The sequence below is a fragment of the Siniperca chuatsi genome, linkage group LG7 (genome assembly GCF_020085105.1).
Source record: "Siniperca chuatsi isolate FFG_IHB_CAS linkage group LG7, ASM2008510v1, whole genome shotgun sequence".
NCBI classification, from domain to species: Eukaryota; Metazoa; Chordata; class Actinopteri; order Centrarchiformes; family Sinipercidae; genus Siniperca; species Siniperca chuatsi.
The window spans coordinates 1,136,953-1,158,482 of record NC_058048.1 but is presented as its reverse complement, the minus strand read 5'-3'; the positions used below and the strand labels follow the sequence as shown (position 1 = coordinate 1,158,482).

General features: G+C 41.5%; 1 protein-coding gene across 3 annotated transcripts; it reads left to right on the top strand.

The window, feature by feature from the left end:
* The first annotated feature begins 9,512 nt into the window (after nucleotides 1–9,512).
* On the top strand, nucleotides 9,513–21,299 carry mrps23 (mitochondrial ribosomal protein S23). 3 transcript variants are annotated; one of them, XM_044202297.1, is made up of 5 exons: nucleotides 9,533–11,805; nucleotides 12,613–12,789; nucleotides 19,157–19,234; nucleotides 19,523–19,646; nucleotides 20,865–21,299. In XM_044202297.1, exons 1-5 carry the CDS (start codon nucleotides 11,762–11,764, stop codon nucleotides 20,982–20,984), a joined length of 543 nt encoding a protein of 180 aa, XP_044058232.1. In that variant the 5' UTR covers nucleotides 9,533–11,761; the 3' UTR covers nucleotides 20,985–21,299. The 3 variants fall into 3 exon arrangements, with proteins under 3 accessions (XP_044058234.1, XP_044058232.1, XP_044058233.1); XM_044202298.1 differs by lacking the exon at nucleotides 9,533–11,805 and adding an exon at nucleotides 11,822–12,066; XM_044202299.1 differs by lacking the exon at nucleotides 19,157–19,234 and having other exon boundaries at nucleotides 9,513–11,805.
* Nucleotides 21,300–21,530: the final 231 nt, after the last annotated feature.

The following is a 21,530-nucleotide window of genomic DNA, read 5'->3' as shown; positions in this document are numbered from 1 at the left end:
CTTATTTTACATCCACAGATAATAAAAACATATATAGAAAATATCTACTACAGCTACGGTTAGATTTATACAGATGCTTCAAAGAACACAGCTAACAAAATTGGTATTTCATTCATACTTTCAGATTTAAACATTAAAATTTGCAAATGAATCAGTGAGTATCGATGTATACTGGAGAGATGTTGGCAATTTTGTTAGCATTGCAATGGGTTGAAGATGTGAGACCTTTGAGAGCAGTAATATGCTCTGATTCCAGCTTGTCATTTATCAGCTTGAAGCACAGCCACTCAGACAGAAGACCAGATGTTTTAATGGAGATACAGCAAACACTATTGAATTCAGATGATGGGACAAAATATGACATTTGTACGGATATAAGCACAGAAATAAAAGGAAATGAAATAGCTGACAAGTGTGCAAAGGAAGCCACAAAAACAAATCCCATTGACATTACAGTACCCCTTAGTAAAATGGAAAATACCACTATTAAGCATAAGTTGAAAGAAAGGTGGCAAAAGCAGTGGGATCAAGAGAGAACAGGAAGGTGGTTATACAAAATTAAAAGAAAAGTATGTATGATGAGAGAAACCGGGAGACCCCAGAGAGAGGAAACAATAATACCCAGGCTACGTTTGTTACGGACAGAACTGGCCGGAGACACAAGGCAGGTATAGTATAGTTTATTTTAACACAGGTGCGAAGATCGGGAATGGAGGGAAGTATACAGTCTCTTGAATGGAGGTGGCGGAGCACAGAGGAGAAGATCCACACGGGTTAGGAGACTGGAGAAACACTCACGGCTGAAGAGAGACACAAGGGACCCGGAGCTGGAGAGAAGAACTCACGGAGGCCTGGAGACACACGGAGACTGGAGCCGAAGAGAATGACTCGGAGGACAGGAGCACGTAGGAGCCGGAGAAGAGATACTGGGTACTGGTGGTATGTGGTATAATCCGTACAGGTAGATAGAGTCCAAAGCGTTAACAAAGTCAGGGGAACTAGCGTTCTGTCCTGTGGCATTAACGAGACCGGACACTGACTGTAGTGAGGAGCTGGGTTATATAGGTGAGTGGAGTGGCTGATTACGTGCAGGTGTGCGATGGGTGACAGGTGCTGGGAATTAATACTCAGGTGAGGGAGTGCAGAGTGAAGGGAGTGACTGGAGAGAACAAGACAGACTGTGACAACGTTTTGGTCATACAGGATTAAACAGTACATTATTTAAAATAGGAAAACATAATACAGGAAGATGTGCTTTTTGTGAGAAGAAGAAACTTTAGAACATGTCATGCTTTACTGTCCAAAATATGATGCTGAGAGAAGGGAACTGACACTGAACCTTAAAGAAATAAAGTTGAGATTTGATTTACGTGATCTTTTACAAAGAAGTTCTAGAGAGAAGTGTTATCTATTGTTGTTTCAATATCTTAGGAGAACAAAGTTGATAGAGAGAATATAACTATGTTTTGTGTTTTAATTTATTTTTCTCATTTTATTTTCTTTTATTTAGTATTTAGTGAATGTATCCTCCCGATCCACACTCATTGCCAACCGCCATAAAACATTACAAAGAAGAAGAAGAAGCCATAAAACCAAAAGAAGAAGAAGAATAGTCTTGTTGACCGGCTAGGAAACAGTGGTGGAAGAACACACAAGCTCCCAAGAATTGGGATGGTTATCACTGATTGTGTATCAGAGAGATAGAGCCCTGAAGATTTGTGTATTTTGAGATTATAGCATTTTAATAGCATTAAGTAAATAGTGTGACTTGCTTTCCACTCGGATCAGAAGTAAAGAAAAAGGGAGTAGTAAGTGATGTGCCACTGACAGTAGAGGCAGAATCCATTTCGGGATGTTGAAGATGTGTGTGAGGAAAGAAGACTTTCCGAAAAGGGGAGAAGGAGGACAGTAATGCAGTGTGTTTGACTTTTGAGGGGAAATTGCCGGAAAGAGTGTATCTTGATTATGTGTATTACAGGGTGAGGACATATGAGAGAGCTCTTCAGATGTTTCTATTGTCAGGAATATGGACATGTTGCTGCAGTATGTAGACGAGTCAGGAGATGTGGGATATGTGGTAAGGATAACTGTAATGTGCAGGAGTGGAGAAAAGGCAAGCAAAGTACCTGCACTGCCAGGGAAATCACCATACGGGATCAGCACATTGCCCAAAAAGAATTAGGGAAGTGAAAGTGAATAAGATCATAGCAGAAAAGGGATTGTCATACGCTGAAGCTGCTAAGAGAATGGAGAAAAATGGTGAAATGGTGGCAGTGCAAAAGGAAAAGGAGTAGAAAAGCAGTGGAGCTGATCAGAGCATCTGCATGGACAAAAAAATGATTTGTGGCATTTATCGCCATGGTTATAAATTGTGCTGCTGAAATAAAGGGGAAGTCGGAAAGGATTAAGATGGTGCTAGACGCTGCAAGGAGATACTTGAACCTGCATATTCAATTAAATTCAATTTAAAGCTTGCAAAGTAAATTGTTAGCCTAGCTCCCCTTGGAGTAAACAAGTCGTCACCATGGGGCAGCACAGCACAGCTCTGAGAGTAGAGAGCAAGGAGATTCATTACCCAGCTAAATGTAAGATGTAAATGGACTGTACCTGTATAATGCCTTTCTAGTCTTTCCGACTACTCAAAGCGCTTCACATGACATATCACATTTACCCCATTCACAAGAGACATATTTACCCCACACGCAAGAGTGGAACAACTAGGGAGAAACACGAGGAGAAGACACTCTGTGAAAACCCAGAGGTCCTCTTCACTGACTACGCCCAACAAAAAGAAGGAAGGAAGAAGAACAACCTCATATTCTTTGCTGATTCCATACCGATTTACATCTGAAAAGATACTCTGTGCAGCAATTATGCATATGTATCCAGGAAGGGCATCGGCTCAGGAGGCAGATTAAAGATCTATGAAGATGAACACCTTGACAAGGATGACCCTCTGCTTACCATCACATACTACACCAAGGTCCTGGTCCAAGGGAATGAAGCATACCTGGAGTCCTTTCAAGAGGCATTTCCCCTGTTGAAAGCTGAGGTGGAAAGCACGAGGATCAGTGAACCCCACCACCATGTCCATCTCTGCTCCTCCCACACCTTCCAGTGCCACCAACCAGCTGAGGGAGAGCATGGCCCTGCTGGAGCTGGAATTCAAAGAGCTGGCCCAAGCCAGGCTGTCTGACCACCCAAACAACACTCTACAGCAGCTTAAAGAGGAGCTCCAGCAGCTAAAGAGAGACAACCAGGCCTTGGCATCTGACCTCAGAGGAAGTCTAGAAGCACTCAAACAGGAGAACAGTGTGCTCCATGCTCAGTTAGCCAAAGTTAAGGAGGATGCTGAAAATAGAGGAAGGAGCTTCACCAGGCAAGTCCAACACCTGACAGACCAACTCTCATCAGTCCCCACAATGACAAGTACAGAGACACAGACTCTCCCTGCCAGTGTCCCAAACCCCTGCCTTGTCTCTGTCCCACCCTCTCTGCTCTGCACCCAGCCCAACAACACCCTGTCACCTGCTGATACATCCACACAGCCAGCTGCCAACAGCCAGCTCTGCCCATCCCAGCTACCCTCCACTCAGCCTGAAGAGGCAGCCCCACAAGTGGTCCTGTTGACTGACTCTAATCGAAAATTCCTGGACACAAGCAAGCTTTTTCCTGGTAAGAAAGTGCTATCTAGACACTACAGCACCACAGGTCAGACAATGAAGCTTTTGAAAAAGGAGACCCTCAAGAGCCCTCAGTGCCCAGTGATCCACACAGGAACAAATGACCTACACAGCCTTCGTAAAGACCTTGCAGTGAGGAAGATGGCAGAGCAGGCCAGTAAGGAGTTCCCTGACACCTGCATTGTGGTCTCCACCCTGCTGCCTAGGACAGACATCCTTCCTCATGTCATCCATGACATTAATAAAGAGGATGTGCCACCTTAGCCAACATCCAACTGGCCCTCCACCCAACCATTGGTACCTGGGACCTCTATGATGGACTCCATCTACACAGAGAGCAGGTGAAGATATTTGCAATGACGCTCAAAGACACAGCCCTGGGACGCAATGCTCCCACCAGCTCCTCTACTAAGAGCTTTAGAGACCATCCCAGACATCCTCCTCCCCATCACCACCCCAGGATCATCCCCCCGCTGTGAGGAGACACAACAGCTCAGCCTGGACCTCCCACTCACCATGTGCACACAACATCACCACTTTGAATCACAACCAGAGGACCTCCTTAGCCCCTGGCCACCAACCACCTTTATAGCATCAGCAGCAGAGATATGTGGCAACACCTGCCCCTTGTCCACCTACCCACCCACAGCAGCAGAGATATGCAGCAGCACCTGCCCCTTATCCCCCTCCGCACCTACAGCAGCAGAGATATGCAGCAGCACCTGCCCCTTGTCCCCCTCCCCACCCACTGCAGTGGAGCCATACTGCAGAAGCTGTCCCTGGTCCCCCTCCCCGCCCACATCAGCGGAGCTATGCTGACGTTGTAGCCCAGCCTACTGCCACAATCAGGGAGATGCTACACACCCTGTGCACCCTGTGGTATAAAGGAGAGCTTTGCAATCAGATCTCACCACCAGACCATCAGAAAAGACCTGAGAAAAATAGCTAATGAAAAACATTGCCAACTAAACAACCCAAAAACATACCAATAAATCTAATTAATTCAGATCAATGTATTATAAAAGAAAAACTCCAAACATTAAAAGAAACAAAGACACCCAAAACCCCCTTGATTTCCCAATTACTTGGGAAGAATTGACCACACAGATAAAATCTCTCCAACCAAGAACAACTTGTGGTCCGGACAGCATTAAAAACAAAATGCTCAAATGCAGCACCCCAGAGATGCGTACTACAGTCAGGATGTTTTCCCAACATCTGATGCAAAGGGATCATTTCCCCCATTCATAAGAGTGGGGACAAGTCAGACCCTGGTAACTACTGTGGTATCTGTGTCAGCAGTTGTCTAGGTAAACTATTCTGTAGGATTCTAAATAAAAGAATACTAGATTTCCTTGAAGAGCACTGCATCGTGAGTATAAAACAAATTTGCTTTCTCTATTTGGAAAATAGGTGTGCTGTTAAAATTGGAGACAAACAAACTGAATTCATCACCCAGAGAAGAGGTGTTTGTCAGGGCTGTAATTTCAGCCAGACATTATTTAATGTGTATATAAATGAACCTGGCCTCTCACTCCTAGATAGAGAGGTGAAGTCTCTGTTTTACGCTGATGACCTTGTTCTACTGTCTCCTACTGAACAAAGACTTCAGCAACAGCTGGACATAGTAGAAAAGTACTGTCAGAACTGGGCCCTGGCAGTATATATGAAGAAAACGAATGTCATGATTTGTCAAAAACACCCTAGATGTTAGGAAAACAAATACCAGTTTACCATAAATAATCATGTCATTGAACACAGTATGAGTTATACCTACAACAATCTGCAAACTGCAGGAATTTCAAATCGAGTTGAACATACTCTTGGTAGCGGTTGAGCACGACTGCTCCGTGAATGGATCAGAAGTAGGCAGTTGGGCAGAAATGGATTATGATGAAGGGATATGGGGGGGGGGGATGGATGAATGAAAAACGAGGCAAAGGGAATAAAAGAATAAGAAATGACAATGATGAGAGATCTGAAAGTGAGGAAAAAGGGCATGAGCAAGTCCAGAGGGAAAGACCTAAGAAATGTATTGTCATAATAAGGTTTAATGAAAAAGCTCAAGAAAACATGAAGAAAGTCAACCCAGTTGTTATGATAACAACAACTCTGGCAAGTAAGATAGGGGAGATACTATATGCAAAGGTCCTAAATGATGGCAATCTATTGGTGAGATGTGTGGATGAGAACAACTTGAAAGAGCATTCAAACTAAAAGAGATAGGAAAGCATAAGGTGACAAGCACAGGGAGGGTGGGAGCACAAAATTGGTGGCAGTGATCACAGGGCTGCCAATGAGTGTAGGTATGGAGGAACTAAAGAGGAATCTCCTAGGGGGGGGAAGTAGTGTATGCACAAAAACTGAAAATGAAGGAGTGAAAAAAGATAGTGAAACAGTATTGCTTGAATTTGAAGAAGAGATTGTGCCAAAGAAGGTATTCCTGGGTTTTATGAGTTACCCAGTGACAGTGTATGTGCCAAAGCCACTGAGGTGCTTTAATTGTCAAAGGTTTGGACACACAGCCAAAAACTGTGACTGTAGAAGAGGAGATGCGCTAGATGTGGGGGCAACGATGAGTATGGGAAGTGTGGAACAGGGGTGCAATCAAAATGCTGTAACTGTGGAGGAGCACATAATGTGGCATATGGTGTGTGTGAAATTATGAGACGAGAGAATAAAATTCAAAACGTAAGAGTGGAAAGAAGGATCACTTATGCAGAAGCTGTAAGAGTATCAAGAGAACAGAAAAATGCTACTAATGAACAAGGAGCAATGGGAGTTCGAGAGCTACAACAAAGATCAAGTGACGGGATTTATGTGGACAAAGAGGCTTTAGTAACATTCATTACAGGAGTGATTGCCAGCTGGTTGTCAAAGCAGCAGTTAATCATTTAGGATTAGTGGGACTGACATGGGAAGAATTGAGGGAGAACCTCACAAATCAGTCAAGCCCGGAAGCACCATGGGTTGGTAAATACTAATTATGGTAATTCTATTACAATGGAATGCCAGGAGCTTACTGGCCAATGACAAGGAATTGAAGCATTTCATTAAAGAAATGGCTGTAAAACCAGATGTAGTATGTGTTCAGGAAGCCTGGTTAAAATCAACTTTAGACTTTATGGTACATGGATATACAGTGATAAGGAAAGACGGTGTAGTCCCTCATTCGTCCAGGAGTGTTCTATCGTAGAAAAGGTTTCAATCGTAGTCATCTGGACACTGTTTTCAGAATCAAGACGTTTCGGCTCCCATCCGGAAGCCACAATTGAGAATGACTTCCGGATGGGAGCCGAAACGTCTTGATTCTGAAAAAACAGTGTCCAGATGACTACGATTGAAACCTTTTCTACAATAGTGATAAAGAAACATAGAAACCATGGGGGAGGAGGAGGTTGTGCTACCTTCATCAAACAAGATATTCATATAGGGTACTGAAAAAGGGAGAGGATCAGGAATACATAGTGGTGGAAGTGTGGGAGGAGTTGGTTATAATAAACTACTACAATCCATGCAAAAGGTTGGACTTGAATAGCCTACTAAGGATACAAGGGCAAAACAGATATAAAGTAATATGGTGTGCAGATTTTTATGCTCACGATACAATGTGGGGGGTGGGGGGTCTGTATGAATGATGGTAGAGGAACAAGGGTGAACATAACAACAGGTACTGAATCAGCATTGGATCTAACAATAGTGTCTAATCCCTTGGCTGGAGTTAGTAACTGGAAGTTTGGACAACTACAACAGTAGGCAGTGATCACTACCCAGTCTCATGCTCATGGTGGGAGAAAGAGTTGAAGTGAGACCAGGCGATGGAATCCCAAAGTGGGTCTTTGGGAAAGCAAATTGGGATAAGCTCCAGAAGTTGAGTGAGGAAACAATGACAAGGACGGACATTTCTGGTGATATAGAAGAAATAAACAGTCAGGTAACCTCAGCAGTTATTATGGCAGCAGATGAATCTATACCCAGTAGTAAAAATAGGAAGAATAGAAAACTGGTACCATGGTGGACAGAGCAGTGTCATCAGGCTGTAAGAACCCATAACATGCAACATTTGATTCAGTATAAGAAGGCCTAGGCATTGGTGAGAAGAACAGTACACCAAGCCAAGAGGGAAAGTTGGAGAAATTTTTGCAAGAGATCATGGCCAAGTCAGTCACAAAAATACATAGTTCAGAAAATGTATCAGAAGACGGGCGAAGAACAAGGGACAATGATTGACAATGACAAAGGACAATGAGTTAGCATAAAAAAGCATATGACATGATGTGGAAGAAAGGAATGTTAATTAAGCTGCATAAGATCGGTGTTGAGAGTTTTTAACTGGGTAAAGGATTTTCTGTTTATAAGAAAAATCCAAGTATGGATTGGGTCATACTTGTCAAGTCAGTACACGGTTGGAAATGGCATACCTCAAGGCAGTGTGGTAAGCCCGCTACTTTTCATCATTATGAGGAAAATGCAAAAAAACTAATACATGTGATGAGATGTTTGACTGGAAAGAAATGGGGAGCAAGTTGCTCATCAATGAAAAGAATGTATGCAGCTTTAATAAGATCTGTGTTGGATTACGACAGTGTCGGGTATGGATCAGCAGCCAGCTCTCTTTTAAGAAAATTTGATGTGATTCAGGCACAGGCATTGAGACTGTGCAGTGAGGATTTTAAAACATCGCCAGTACCTGCCCTACAGGTAGAAATGGGAGAAATGCTGTTGGAATTAAAAAGGATGCAACTGATGGCAAACTACTGGGCTAAGTTGCAGGGACACAATGATTCTCATCCCCCAGGAGTGTTGCAGGAGTCCTGGGAGAATTGGAGGAATCAGAGGGATAACTTTGGCAGAGTAGTGAATGACATTGCAAAAGAACTTGGAGTGTTTGATTTGAGGATAAGCCCTTCAGTAGTTTATCCTGTGCTGGCTCCATGTATGCTTATTTGGCCTAAAATAGACTGGTATTTGTTAGAGGTAAACAGGAAAGAAAAAGACAAAACTGATTTTGGTGATTTCATTACATGGTAGTTTCAACTACCATGTAATGAAAGAGTATAGTCACTTTATACAGATTTATACAGAGGTGACAGGATTTGGGGTGGCAATACCAGCAAAAGGAATTGGAATCAACAGGAGAACATTCAATATGTTATTGATATGCTCAGATTCATCCTCAGCCCTAGCAAGCTTAAGGTCTTTCCATTCAAACAGCCATCAAGATATAATATAGGAAGTCCTTCAGTCAGTCAAGAAGAGCACATCGGGGATCAGATAAAATGTCTGTGGGTTCCAGCGCATGTAGGAGTGAGGGGAAATGAGAGAGTGGATGAGTTTGCAAAGAGGGCTTTAAAGAAAGGAAATATAGAAATACAAATTACTATCAGTAAAGCAGAGGTTAAATGTTTAATCTCTGAAAAAACAAATCAAGTATTGCAAGAAAGGTGGGACAGAGAGGGGAAAGGGAGACATCTATATAAAATTCAAAAAAGTGTCAAAGTAACTAGGGTAGGTAGTGGACACATGAGAGAGGAAACAAGATTAAGGTTAGGGCACTGTGCACTAAAAAAACATTGAAGATGGTAGGGAAACACCAGACAGGCGTGTGTGAGGGATGTCAGGAAGAGGAGACAGTGGAGCATGTAGCTCTGAGTTGTAGGGGGTATGGGACACAGAGAGAGATGATGAGGGAATAAGGGGTGCAAGAATTCACATTAAAAGAATTACTGAGCATGGGTGAGAGAGCACAGTTCAAGGGTACTGTTAGCTTTTCTAAAGGGGTTTTAATAGGATATGATGGAAAACAGGAATATGGTGCTAGAACGGCTGACAATGAAGAAAGAGGAGAAGTATCTTGTCGGGATGGTAGCTGTGACACAAACAGACGGCATTTTCAAGGATCCACATGGTTGGAAAGTTTGTAGGAGGAAAGCTTGGAGATGTAAGATCAGTCAGGATGACAAGAAGTGGGATGGTTATCATTGACTGTGTATCAAAGCGTCAGAGAGATAAAGCCCTGAAGATTCATGCATTTAGAGATTATAGCAGTGTGAATTGCTTCCTACTTGGAGCAGAAATAAAGAAGAAGGGAGTAGTAATTGGTGTGCCACTGACAGTAGAGGCCGAGTCATTTCGGGAGGTTAAAGATGCGTGTGAGGCAAGATTCCGAAAAGGGGAAAAGGAGGAGGAGTAACTCAGTGTGTTTGACATTTGAGGGGGAGTTGCCGGAAAGAGTGTATCTAGATTATGTGTGTTACAGGGTGAGGCCATATGAGAGAGCTCCTCTCAGATGTTTCTGCTGTCAGGAATATGGACATGTTGCTGCAGTATGTAGAGGAGGCAGAAGATGTGGGAGAAGTGCAAAGTAGAGAAAGAGCAAGCAAAGTGCCTGCGCTGCAAAGGAAACCACCATACGGGATCAGCACAGTGTCCAAAAAGAATTTAAGGAAGTAAAAATGAACAAGATCAGAGCAGAAAAGGGATCGTCATATGCTGAAGCTGCTAACAGAAATGCTGCTAACAGGTGAAATGGTGGCAGTGCAAAAGGAAAAGGAGAAGAAAGGAAATGGAAATGATCGGAGCATGAGTGTGGACAAGAAACGACATTTCTGGCATTTATTGCCATGGTTATAAATTGTGCAGCTGAAATAAAGGGGAAGTTGGAAAGGATTAATAAGGTGCTGGATGCTGCAAGAAGGTTCTTGAATGTTGTAGACACATCCGGAGAGGATGTAATGCACAATTATGGATGCCAACCGCCATAAAACTCAGAAGAAGAAGGAAAAAGAAGGAAAAGGTATCCGATAAAAAGGGAGCCAGGTCCACTCAACTAATGAGATCTAAGCGGTAGCTAACCAGGGGAAATGGAGTCAGAGGAGGAATCAGAGCGTGAAATTAGAAACGAGGATTCGAGAGGATTTGAAAATAAAAAGAAAAGGAAGAAGAGTAACTCAAGTGAATCCGGTCAGAAAGAGGAAAAGTATCTTGTTCGGATGATAGCTGTGACACAAACAGACGGCATTTTTAAGAATCCACATGAGGTTGGAAAGTTTGTAGGAGGAAAGTTTGGAGATGTCAGATCGGTCAGGATAACAAGAAGTGGGATGGTTATCATTGACTGTGTGTCAAAGCGTCAGAGAGATAAAGCCCTGAAGATGCATGCATTTGGAGAGTATAGCAGTGTGGACTGCTTCCCACTTGGACCAGAAGTAAAGAAGAAGGGGGTAGTAAGCGGCGCGTCACTGTCGGTGGAGGCCGAGTCATTTCGGGAGGTTGAAGGTGTGTGTGAGGCAAGAAGGCTGACAAGATTCAGAAATGGGTAGAAAGAGGACAGTAACTCAGTGTGTTTGACTTTTGAGGGGGAATTACCAGAAAGAGTGTACCTAGAGTACAGTGTGTGTTACAGGGTGAGGCCATATGAGAGAGTGCCTCTCAGGCGTTTCTGCTGTCAGGAATATGGACATGTTGCTGCAGTATGTAGAGGAGGCAGAAGATGTGGGCGATGTGAGAAGGAAAACTGTAACATGGAGAAGTGTAAAGTGAAGAAAGAGCAAGCAAAGTGCCTGCACTGCAAGGGAAACCACTATACGGGATCAGCACAGTGTCTAAAAAGAATTAAGGAAATAAAAATGAATAAGATCAGAGCGGAAAAGGGATCGTCATATGCTGAAGCTGCTAAGAGTATGGAGAGAAACGGTGAAAGGGTGGTAGTTCAAAAGGAAAAGGAGAAGAAAGGAAATGGAGATGAGCAAAACATCAGTATGGACAAGAAGCGATTTCTGGCATTTATTGCGGCTGAAATAAAGGGGAAGTCAGAAAGGATTAATATGGTGCTGGACGCTGCAAGAAGATTCTTGACTATGGCATGGGATCACGTTGGGTGGACACTGTAAAAAGTTTAAACTGTGAAGCTGTTAAAATTCAGTAGGTGGCGGTAATGCGCAAGTAGGGACGCCAACCGCCATAAAACTCAAGAAGAAGAAGAAGAAGAAGAAGAAGAAGAAGAAGGAAAAAGAAATTTAAAAAAGCAGCAGCAGCGCAAGCACCACCTTGTTACAGCGCTCGATGAAAAACGCCAAATGGCCGGCAGTAGACTAGAGAGGTTTGGAACCGTATTCACCCGGTAAGAGAGCAGCATTTTACGCTGTGCATGTAAGCGTTTGGTGGCTGGGCAGCTAACGGTGGATATTAACGTTACTATTCGCCAAGGCCTTAAAGGATGACACTTTGACGCGTGTTCAATTGAAAGCCATCTCATAAAGCGCAATAACAACGATTTTGGGTAGGAACTGCGAGCTGGTTATTTGGAATACGCCATGCTGTCTCATTGAGTCTAAACAGCGCGTTAAAGTTAAGTCCGATTGCTTCTCAGGCAACACTGACGGTAAATAAATACACACGATACCATATGTACGAAACAAAGCTAACAGATGGTAGATGCATTTAATTTTTCAAGAGCATGGCCGGTGACACCAGTCTAAAGATAGTGTGATGACGTCATATACATGCGACGAAGACTTAAGTCCTGTATGTATGAAACTTGTCAGAAGTGGTTTTAAGAATGGTCCTAATCTCTGACCTATGAGTTGGAAAAATCTTAGTAAAAAAGACTGAGGATCTTAGTATTAAGAAGCTCAAAGTGACTTTGATCAAACTCTCAAAAAAAAGTTATCAACTTGTAATTCTTTAGTACTGGCTGCTGTGCCTGGTACACAGCACGGGACACTTATTCTTAATTGTAAGAGAACGTAAAACTACGTAATTTTTAGAATTTGTACGCACTTTTGGATTTATACATACCAGCTCTGATTTGAATTTAGCAATTTCATTATTATTTATTGCTGTGTAAATACTGTATCTGCTTTACAATTAATCATTCTGCTGCCAAATGCCACTTTAATCATCAATAGTGTGATTGCGTGATCGACAGGGTTCGAGATCTGATGCGCTCTGGAGTCATAAAACCACCCAAGAAACCCATCTGGTATGATGTATATGAGGCTTTTCCACCAACGACTTCACTTCACGTGAAGCCACATACCAGACCCTGTACCAAGAAACAGGAGACTGTGCCTGAAATCTTCTACAGAGAGGATGAAGTTAGAGCGTAAGTTAACTACTCACAGTAGTGACAATAGTAGCTGTGCTCCCATACCACATACATGCTCACTTTTTGTCAATATTGTGAAAATAACACATGAAACAGGTGTGTTGTCATTTGTCAGTGGTATTTAATTTACTGCAACATGGTCTTTTTACCACTGCTGTCTGCTTGAGAATTTAAATTTTTTTTTTAGACTCTGTGTTTTCACAGACACTCGGACTGCGTTTCATTAGTCGTTCAACATGGCCTCGTTGACTTCCCCTTGGGGGAATCCCTGCCGCCATGACAAGTGTGTTCCATTTGTCTGAAAAACTGAAGTGAACTTGGTGCGATCGACCCTCGTGGCGCTGAGGGAGCAAGTCAACAACGATGGTCACTCCAAAGGTATATCACCCACAATGCATTGCAGTTATGCATTTGGTGCAAGAAAATACATCCATGGTTAGTTGGCAGTAATGGTGGACCTACATAAATCTCCAGTTGCCTAGGTAGTTTCTTAAGAAAATCTCATTGATAGCTTGATATTTTACTGAAAATGTCAGAACTAATTGCAGTTAATTTTTACATGCATTGTTGTTCAGCTTGTGTAATTTCTTTATTCCCAACATTATCTGTAAATGCACAGAAAAATTGCTGTTTGACAAGATATCATAAACCTGTCACAATAATAGTTATGATAATAACAGAACAGAAATTTCTAAATCAGGAACTGATGCAGCTAATTACAAAGTGCCTACATATTGCAATTATATGCAGAAGATACTTTTGCCTCACTGAAATGAGTCTGCAGGTATTTCTGATGATTTGCAAAAAGCAGTATAGCCCTAAGCCTACAACTGGCAGTAGATCCATGGTAGTTTGAGCTGAAAGTATACAAGGGCAGGCACATTGCATTTAAACCCCCCGCTCCTCCCCCGCCCACTTTCCCTCTGCTCTCAAAGTGGCCTCTGTGCAACATATGCTGTTACATAATACCAAGGACTGAGGGTAAGTGAATGAGGGGAAGTGGAACTACTAATGAAACGCAGTCTTGGAGCACAGATGTGCTGCATCATAGCTGTAATGAATGCATATCACTACAGGTCATACTTCTGGCATTTTATAGTATTAAGTTGTGATTGTTTGGAGCATACATTTGCAAAGAATCACCTGCTTCATTTGCCATTGCACCTGATTTTAAAAAAAAAAAAAAGAGAGAAAAAAATTTGGGAAACAATTTAAGAAAGGATTAAAACTCTGCAGGCCTGTTGTTTACCTGAATGAATCAACTTTAAATAATACACCTAGCTTAAACTGTTTGACGGACTGCATTTGATTTGAGCATATTCACAGCCCATCCTCCTTTCAGACCACGGTCTGAAAGTTTCAGCAGCAATGGTTAACACTGTGCTTAAGTTACCTCACCAGATTATATGATTTATAAAAAATATTTTAAATACTAGTCATAGTGATAAACTACTCTTATTAGCTTTTTACTTGCAAAGCTTTTATTGCACTTTCAGTAACAAGATTTTACGCGGCAAAATTGGGGGGGGGGGGGGTGTCCTTTAAATCACAATGTTACGATGAACGATTCCATCGCCAATGGCTGACCGCCATCGACCACTGAGCCCTCTACCATTGTTCATCGTCCCAACCCTAGTTAGTCCTCTTTAAAAGTTAACAAGAACATGGCACGGGAATTTTGCCTTGTGCAGCCGTTTCTGAGCCTCCTTTATCAAGGTGGAGATGTGTGATGACCATGTCAAGGTTCTCTGTGATGCTGATTACCACGAACCTTAAACTGTTCACTTGCTTCACCTCAGCTCCACTGATGTAGACAGGGGTGTGTGTCTTTGCCTCCTTTTTCCTAAAATCAACAATTAGCTACAGAGCGATAGTTGTTTATACTATACACTGCAGACATTTTAGGTACAGGGACAATGGTGGCTGTCCCAACTGATATGGCATTTTTGAGACCGATAACTATTTCAGAGGGGAAACATTCACCGATTGATATAGCTGGAATGAAAATAGAAAAAGTCTATGTGGATTGTGACACGTATGCCTTTGCAAAGGTACTCAGAAGGCTGCTTTTTTTAATAGTTATTTGTTTGTTTGAATATTTAAAGGTTATATCGAACATTTTTATGTAGACGAATATTTAAAAAAAGAGAGCACAGATTTTAGAAGGGTGGGGAATAAAAGTATCACATTTCCTTAAAAATATAAAAATAAATTATGATTTGCGAAGTAATCATTTAAAACATTTTGATGGGCCCAAAATGATTTTATTTATCTCTGTGAGATGTCTGCCAATAGTATAACAACGTTGGTATCATGTGATATAGTTAGTGTGGAAAAAACAGATTCTGACGTTAGAACATATTAGCTATCTTAATCGTCTGAACAACAATAACCCATAAAATTACAGTTCTGCATATTTAAACAAAATAAACAACATCTACTGACAGTCATAGACCTTAAAACCTTAACAAATGCATTGTCACCGGTTAGATTGTCAAAATTTTAAAACAGCGTCAATCCCTGAGGAGCTATGTTAGCATTAGTGACTGTTGCGTCGGTTACCTAACATTGTAACGTTAAAACAAAGATGCGTATCAGAAGGGATTTAGATGTGGGCCAGGGTCTGACATAACCCAGGGGCCAGTACAAGTTTATGAAGGGCAAGTTGAAGTTACTGGTCCATCCGGGCACTTTGCTGAGGTACTTGTGGCTAGCTAGCCATGTAGTCAGCTGCATTGAGCTCAACGGCTACGGTACTCACGTTTAATATAAAAATCTGAAAATACTGACATGATCATACAGTTGTCCTTTCTCCCAGTAACCATTGTTGCTGTGTGGGGCTCAGCGGTTTGTTATAATCCACCATGAGATTTGTTTTCAGCAAGAAAACACTTCCACTAATGTTAGGTCAATGCTACGCGCTAGCTAACGTCAACTTTTACTGTGGCTGTCTGTCAAATGTCAAGCGCTGTGGGTTTTAATAGCATCCCTACTATGTATTGTTCTCTTTGATTGGATTAAAATGTAAATATTTACCTAATGTGTAAGGATGATTGAAATGTCATGTTATCTAGTGGCTGGATGTGATCTATAGCACCTTAAGTTAAATATTCTTTAACATGTTAAATAATTTAACATATACATTGTCAACCAATTCTAGAAATGAACACTGAGAAAATAAAGAATAAATAAAAATAAAATAAATAGCTCAAGTACAACAAGTACCTATCTGAACCATTATTTCAGTGGTTTGAACTCAAATCAGAAATGCATTTTTCTTGCTTATCAAAACATGTAATAAAGAGAAAAACAGCGACTCTGCTATAAACTTTCAGGGCAAATGTTCAACGTGTCCGGTGAAAATACAGGCTCCTGATGTTATTTACTTTCCAGCATTGCATCTCACCAACTAGGTAACAATGTAGCGTGAAGTCAACACTCAAACCACCACCACTGCTGAGCTGCAGAATGATGAAGCGATGCTCTGACGCTTACCTTTCAATCTGCTACTGACAAACTATAGCTGGATAGCTACCTTGCTATAATAGCAAACAGTTGTGATAAGCATGAGTGTCATAATGGTTGTCAGGTACAGGGTTATATTAGATTTATATTGAAAGGGGAAAATGATTGGTTCATTGTTGATTAACTTTCCAGCAATGTATTTCACAAACTAGTTAGAAACTTAACATGAACACACCGCTCTGACTCCACTGCGGCTGCTCAGCTGTGCACAAGGCACTCTTCTACATGTGCTGTGCTGAGAGTATTGTAGCAACAGCCCACATTTCCCAGCATGCACTGTCTGATGCTAAAGTTTATTAGATTAGTTGCCATATGTTCCAAAATGCAAATGTTACTTTTTTTAGTGTTTTATAATGTGTCTGTTAAGAACATGGTAGTTTATGTTAGTAATTGTCGTTGTGCTGGTTTATAGTTTTAACCATTAGTGAGGTGGCTGTTATATTTTGTGACACCAGCTGTATTTTACTGGCATGGCACAGTTTCTGACTACTGCTGCTTTATGGAAAATATTATTATTTTTTATATCCGTAGACATCAGATATCGTGTATGCTGATACTAATTTCTGTATTATAGGCCAATATTGTTGGATATGAATGGGTCGGGCTTTATCAGAAGCATTTGGGAACAGTTTCCTGTGACAGTAATGACATCAACTACCTGGTCGCTTACATTCGCTGTCAGCGGGGTTCTTCTCACACCCACTGTGGCTACTGAGAGTAGCCAGTGCTCTTGAGGCGGAATAGACTTGACAGCTGACTCGTTGAGATCAAAGCAAGCATAAAATGTGTTAAGCTCATCTGGCAACGTGGCCTCACATGATGCTTTCCTGCTTTTGTAGCCTGTGGTGGTCTGCTGTATTTCTTTGTTTCCTTGTCACCTGACTGAAAGGCAGCTTTTTTGGCTCTGGGTAGGGCCCTTGCCTCTCCCCTCTCCCAAGGGCTGTGATGCGAAAAAATGGGAGATTTAATTTTTAGCCCATATCAACCAGTGATAACCATATCATCAACACATTTGCTGATGTATGATGTCACTGAAGACGATATTCTTCAAGACTGATGTGGTTCTCCTGGGTGGTGGCATCTTTGAGCATGTGCCAGTCTGTGCACTCAAAACAGTCCTGTACAGCTACAGTAGCTTCATCTGTCCACACTTTAACTGTTTTTTTTCTGATGGTTTGACCCTTTTGAACAGCTGGGAGTAAGTTGGCAGGAGAAGCAGGGAAGTTTGGTCTGCTTGTAGGGGTACTTTGTAGCTGCCAGGAATGTTCATGTAAACATTGTCCAGGATATTGTTTCCCCTGATGGGGGTGTGGACAGGATGGTGGAATTTAGGTGAAACAGTTCTGAGGTTTGTTTACTTAAATGTTAAATATTACTACTTCTATTCCTGTGTGCATTGACGTGATAGTGAGCAGCTGTAACGAAAAAGTTCCTCTCGGGGATCAATAAAGTATTTCTGATTCTAAAATCACCAGCAACAATGAGAATACCGTCTGGTTGTTTTGTCATGTGACTGCTGATGACCTCAAACACTTCCTGTAGTGCATTTTTTGAATTTGCATCTGGGGGAATGTAAACAGCAGCAATAAAAACACTGGTGAATTCTCTAGGCAGATATTATGGTCAGCATCTTAACATTTAAAACTCGACATCTGGGAAGCATTATGCATCAACTTGGACGTTTGAGCACCAAGCAGCATTTTACCGAGTCTTGTCGAGCGCAATAGCTTGATCCGGGATGTTGTGATGGAGCCAGGTCTCTGTAAAGACGTGTGCACAACAGTCTCTGATTTCCCATTGTTGGGTTATTCTGAGTCTTATTTTGTCCATTTTTATTTTCCTGTGACCAGACATTAGCCAGGAGTAGCCTGGATAGTGGAGTAGCCTTAGGTCCAATCTGCGTTAGCCTAGCTCTTATCCCAGTCCTCTTATCCCTCTCCTGGGGTTGTCTCATCGCTTGCGGTGGAGTTTGCTATGGCTAATCTGGCTGGGTGGACAGAAGATGTTGTGGGCAGTGATCGTCTCACGGTTCGCTGCATTTAATCCAATCCCTGCGCTTCCTTTTCTGATGTTGAGTGTTTTTCTGTTATAGGTAATACCTGCTTTGGTAATAAAGGCGAATAAATAAGAAATAAAAACAAAAATGTAGCAAAGTTTGAGGGAGCTACTGGCTGCCGCATTTACACGTGACGCCATCTTGAGTAGACTCAGTTTTATCATCAGTGCTGGAGGGGGGTTCACTCCCACTTCTTCTCACTAGCTAAGCAACGCTGTAGATCCCCTAAAAAAAACATCTAATCGATTTCATCATTAGATCATTTATTAGATATGATGCATACATGTCTGAAAAGAACTCTGGTAATGACTCTGATTTAATTACTACAGACAAAGATTGAAGATTGAATACAGTATGTCCTTTTGTTGTGTGACAGCATATCTGCTGTTTTTTTTTGTTTTGTTTTTTTCTGAAGGATGATGTTTTATTTCATACAGTTTTAATATCAGTGCCTCTTTACAATTTGGAATTATCCCTAACACATCATAAACAACACAAACAGTCATAGCTGAACCATTGCTAAAGAAGTGTATTCTTTGACAAAATTATGATTCTGATGAATGTTAATCCTGTCATTCTTTACTCTCTAGTTTCATCACTATTTATTGAGTGATTTACAGTAATAATATATTTATGGAATGTAAATGAAATTGGTAATTTTACTCATCTGGATTTAGCAAAAAATTTATGTTGGGATCGAAATCAGCTGTTGCACATGTCAGCATTAGAAGTTGTAAGATATTTTTGCAGGCTCCACTCACCCATTAACTGTCTGGCTTTCAGGAAGTTCTATGAGCAGTATGGGACGGGTCCTCGGCCTATTGATCTGTCCAAATCAAACTTTGTTTCTGTGTGTCAGAGGTATGTGTTTTCCGGAGTTTTATGAAAAGATTTGATATACAAGTATGAAAGCAACTGTCAGATGGGAAGAGAGGATTCAAATTTCAAGTTTGATCTAAATTATGTGGATGGTTTTTGTAATGCCACAATCTGGAGTGATTGCACACCAAGTGTAAGGTTGAAAACCCCCCAACAACAAACAAGTTAATTTAGTGTTTGGATATGATTACTGTATGTTACAAAATACATTAAACATATTATTTCCTTGTCAATGTTCCTAAATATGTTTTTCTCTCACTTTGACTGCAGGTTTGTAGACAAGTACACAGAGTTAAAGAGCCACAGTGAGATGGATGACTCTGCTCTCTTTGAGGAGACTGGGAAGGCTTTACTCAGAGATGGCATCGTGCTGAGAAGGAGAGGAGCTCCTTCTGTAAGAGTCTTGCTAAAAAGTACTAACCAGGGCTGCCACCTAAATATCAATGTAGAAAGTAGATCAATCAGGGAGCTGCTGATTCCAACCTCATGTTGTCAGTGACATCTTCAGCCTTTTTTGCTCCATTGTTGTACAATACAGAGCAACACAGGGTAACAGCATGGCAGGCTGCAACATTTCACAAACCAAGTCTTTTCTCAAAATGACCAAACTGCAAACCTAACTGTGATGAAAATGGGTAGAAGGGTGATGGAGGAGGGCATAGCTCGCTGCTCTGGTGCTGAATGCTAGCAAATTTGGCTAAACTACTCATGAACCAGACTCTTGCAGTGCTCCCTCTGCTGCAGATGCACAATGTGATTGTGTATTGAAAAACACATTTTCCATCAGCCCGAGTGTAGAAATACACTATTTCAAATTCCAAATATGCATAATCAAAAGTGATTGGGAAAGCCCCCACAGTTAGTAGGACAAGCTCTCTAATTAATCCATAATTCTTTGTGAGCCATGATATATTGAAATTAAATGAAGTTACACAACCTTCCCTCTGCACCAACAACCATGACTACAAGTAAATTCTTAACTTGTGGAGACACTAATAACTTGTCTGGCACTTGTACTTGACATAGACTTCAGGTAATCAGTTTATACTTCCCCTTTAAGGTTCCCAGACAGACCTGTACTGTATTATACTAGGGTTGAATATGGCTATTAAGATCCCAGTATTAACCGGGAAAAATACCTGCAAGAACGTCAGATTTTAGGCATGTGCCTGCTTATGTGTACAGCGGTGGATTGAAATAAAAACACCTTTACAAAGCTCATTAACGCTACCCCACAACTATCGTAGATATAGTCCGACCCTGAAAGGCCATTATTGCTATATAACTGGATCAGATTTGTAGCTGCATTGCTTTCTTCCAACTGTTTTCGTGCTAAAATGGCAGCTTACAGGATAAAGCAGAAGAAGAGCATGATAAAATTTTGAAATGACACCTTTTTAGTGATTATTTACACTTCTGTGTTTAAAATCAAATTACACTGATAGCGAGAAATCTTCTCTGATCTCCTGGGAGAAGAGTGATGTATTTCCTGGAAGTAATAATTTTAAAATCAGGAGAAAACCTTCAGCCCTTTTTATAATGCTCTTGTTGCAGCAGATTGCCCTCATTGCAGTTTTGAATATATGGTCACAGTACTGCTTTTATCCTGCAGGTGTCAGCAGAGACCAGGGATCCAGTGCTCGAGCTGAAGCTAACAGACATGTTGACAGAGCAGCGGTCGGTCAGTGCTGACAGTGAGGACACAATGGAACACACCACACACAAACCTTAGACCTCAGCAGCTCAAGGACCATTTTATGAGCTGCAGATTCTCCACACCAGATATGCTGTTTGACTGACTTTTAGAAGCTGTAGTTCTGTTATTGCTCCTCCTCTGGAAGTGATGGTCATCTGTAGAAAACAGCTTTATTTCAACCTCCAAGTCATGACATGCCTGTCACGGATCGCAACCAACATCAGGAACTGTTCTGTGGACTGTTAACATGCCAGCTTCATGTTTCCTAGACTGATGTCACATAGATGTAAAGTCCAACAGTGCACTACAGGTTGTTGTCATTAAAGCATCAAAAGAGCTACAAACCCTAAATGTGTGTGTGTCTCTCTCTCGCTCTCTGAGATGTGTCTGAAAATATACATAGATATAGATAGATGTAAATATATAGATGTGTGTGTATGTATGTATGTATGTATGTATCGTAGAAAAGGTTTCAGTCGTAGTCATCTGTACACTGTTTTCAGAATCAAGACGTTTCGGCTCCAATCCGGAAGTCATGCTCAATTGAGAATGACTTCCGGATGGGAGCCGAAACGTCTATAT

Bases quoted from the DNA above. Each gene is read 5' to 3' on its own strand.
- mrps23 (XM_044202297.1), top strand. From the start codon at position 11,762: ATGGCCGGCAGTAGACTAGAGAGGTTTGGAACCGTATTCACCCG. The intron at 11,806-12,612 runs GTAAGAGAGCAG...CGTGATCGACAG, and splicing joins TTTGGAACCGTATTCACCCG to GGTTCGAGATCTGATGCGCT. The intron at 19,235-19,522 runs GTATGTGTTTTC...CTTTGACTGCAG, and splicing joins TTTGTTTCTGTGTGTCAGAG to GTTTGTAGACAAGTACACAG.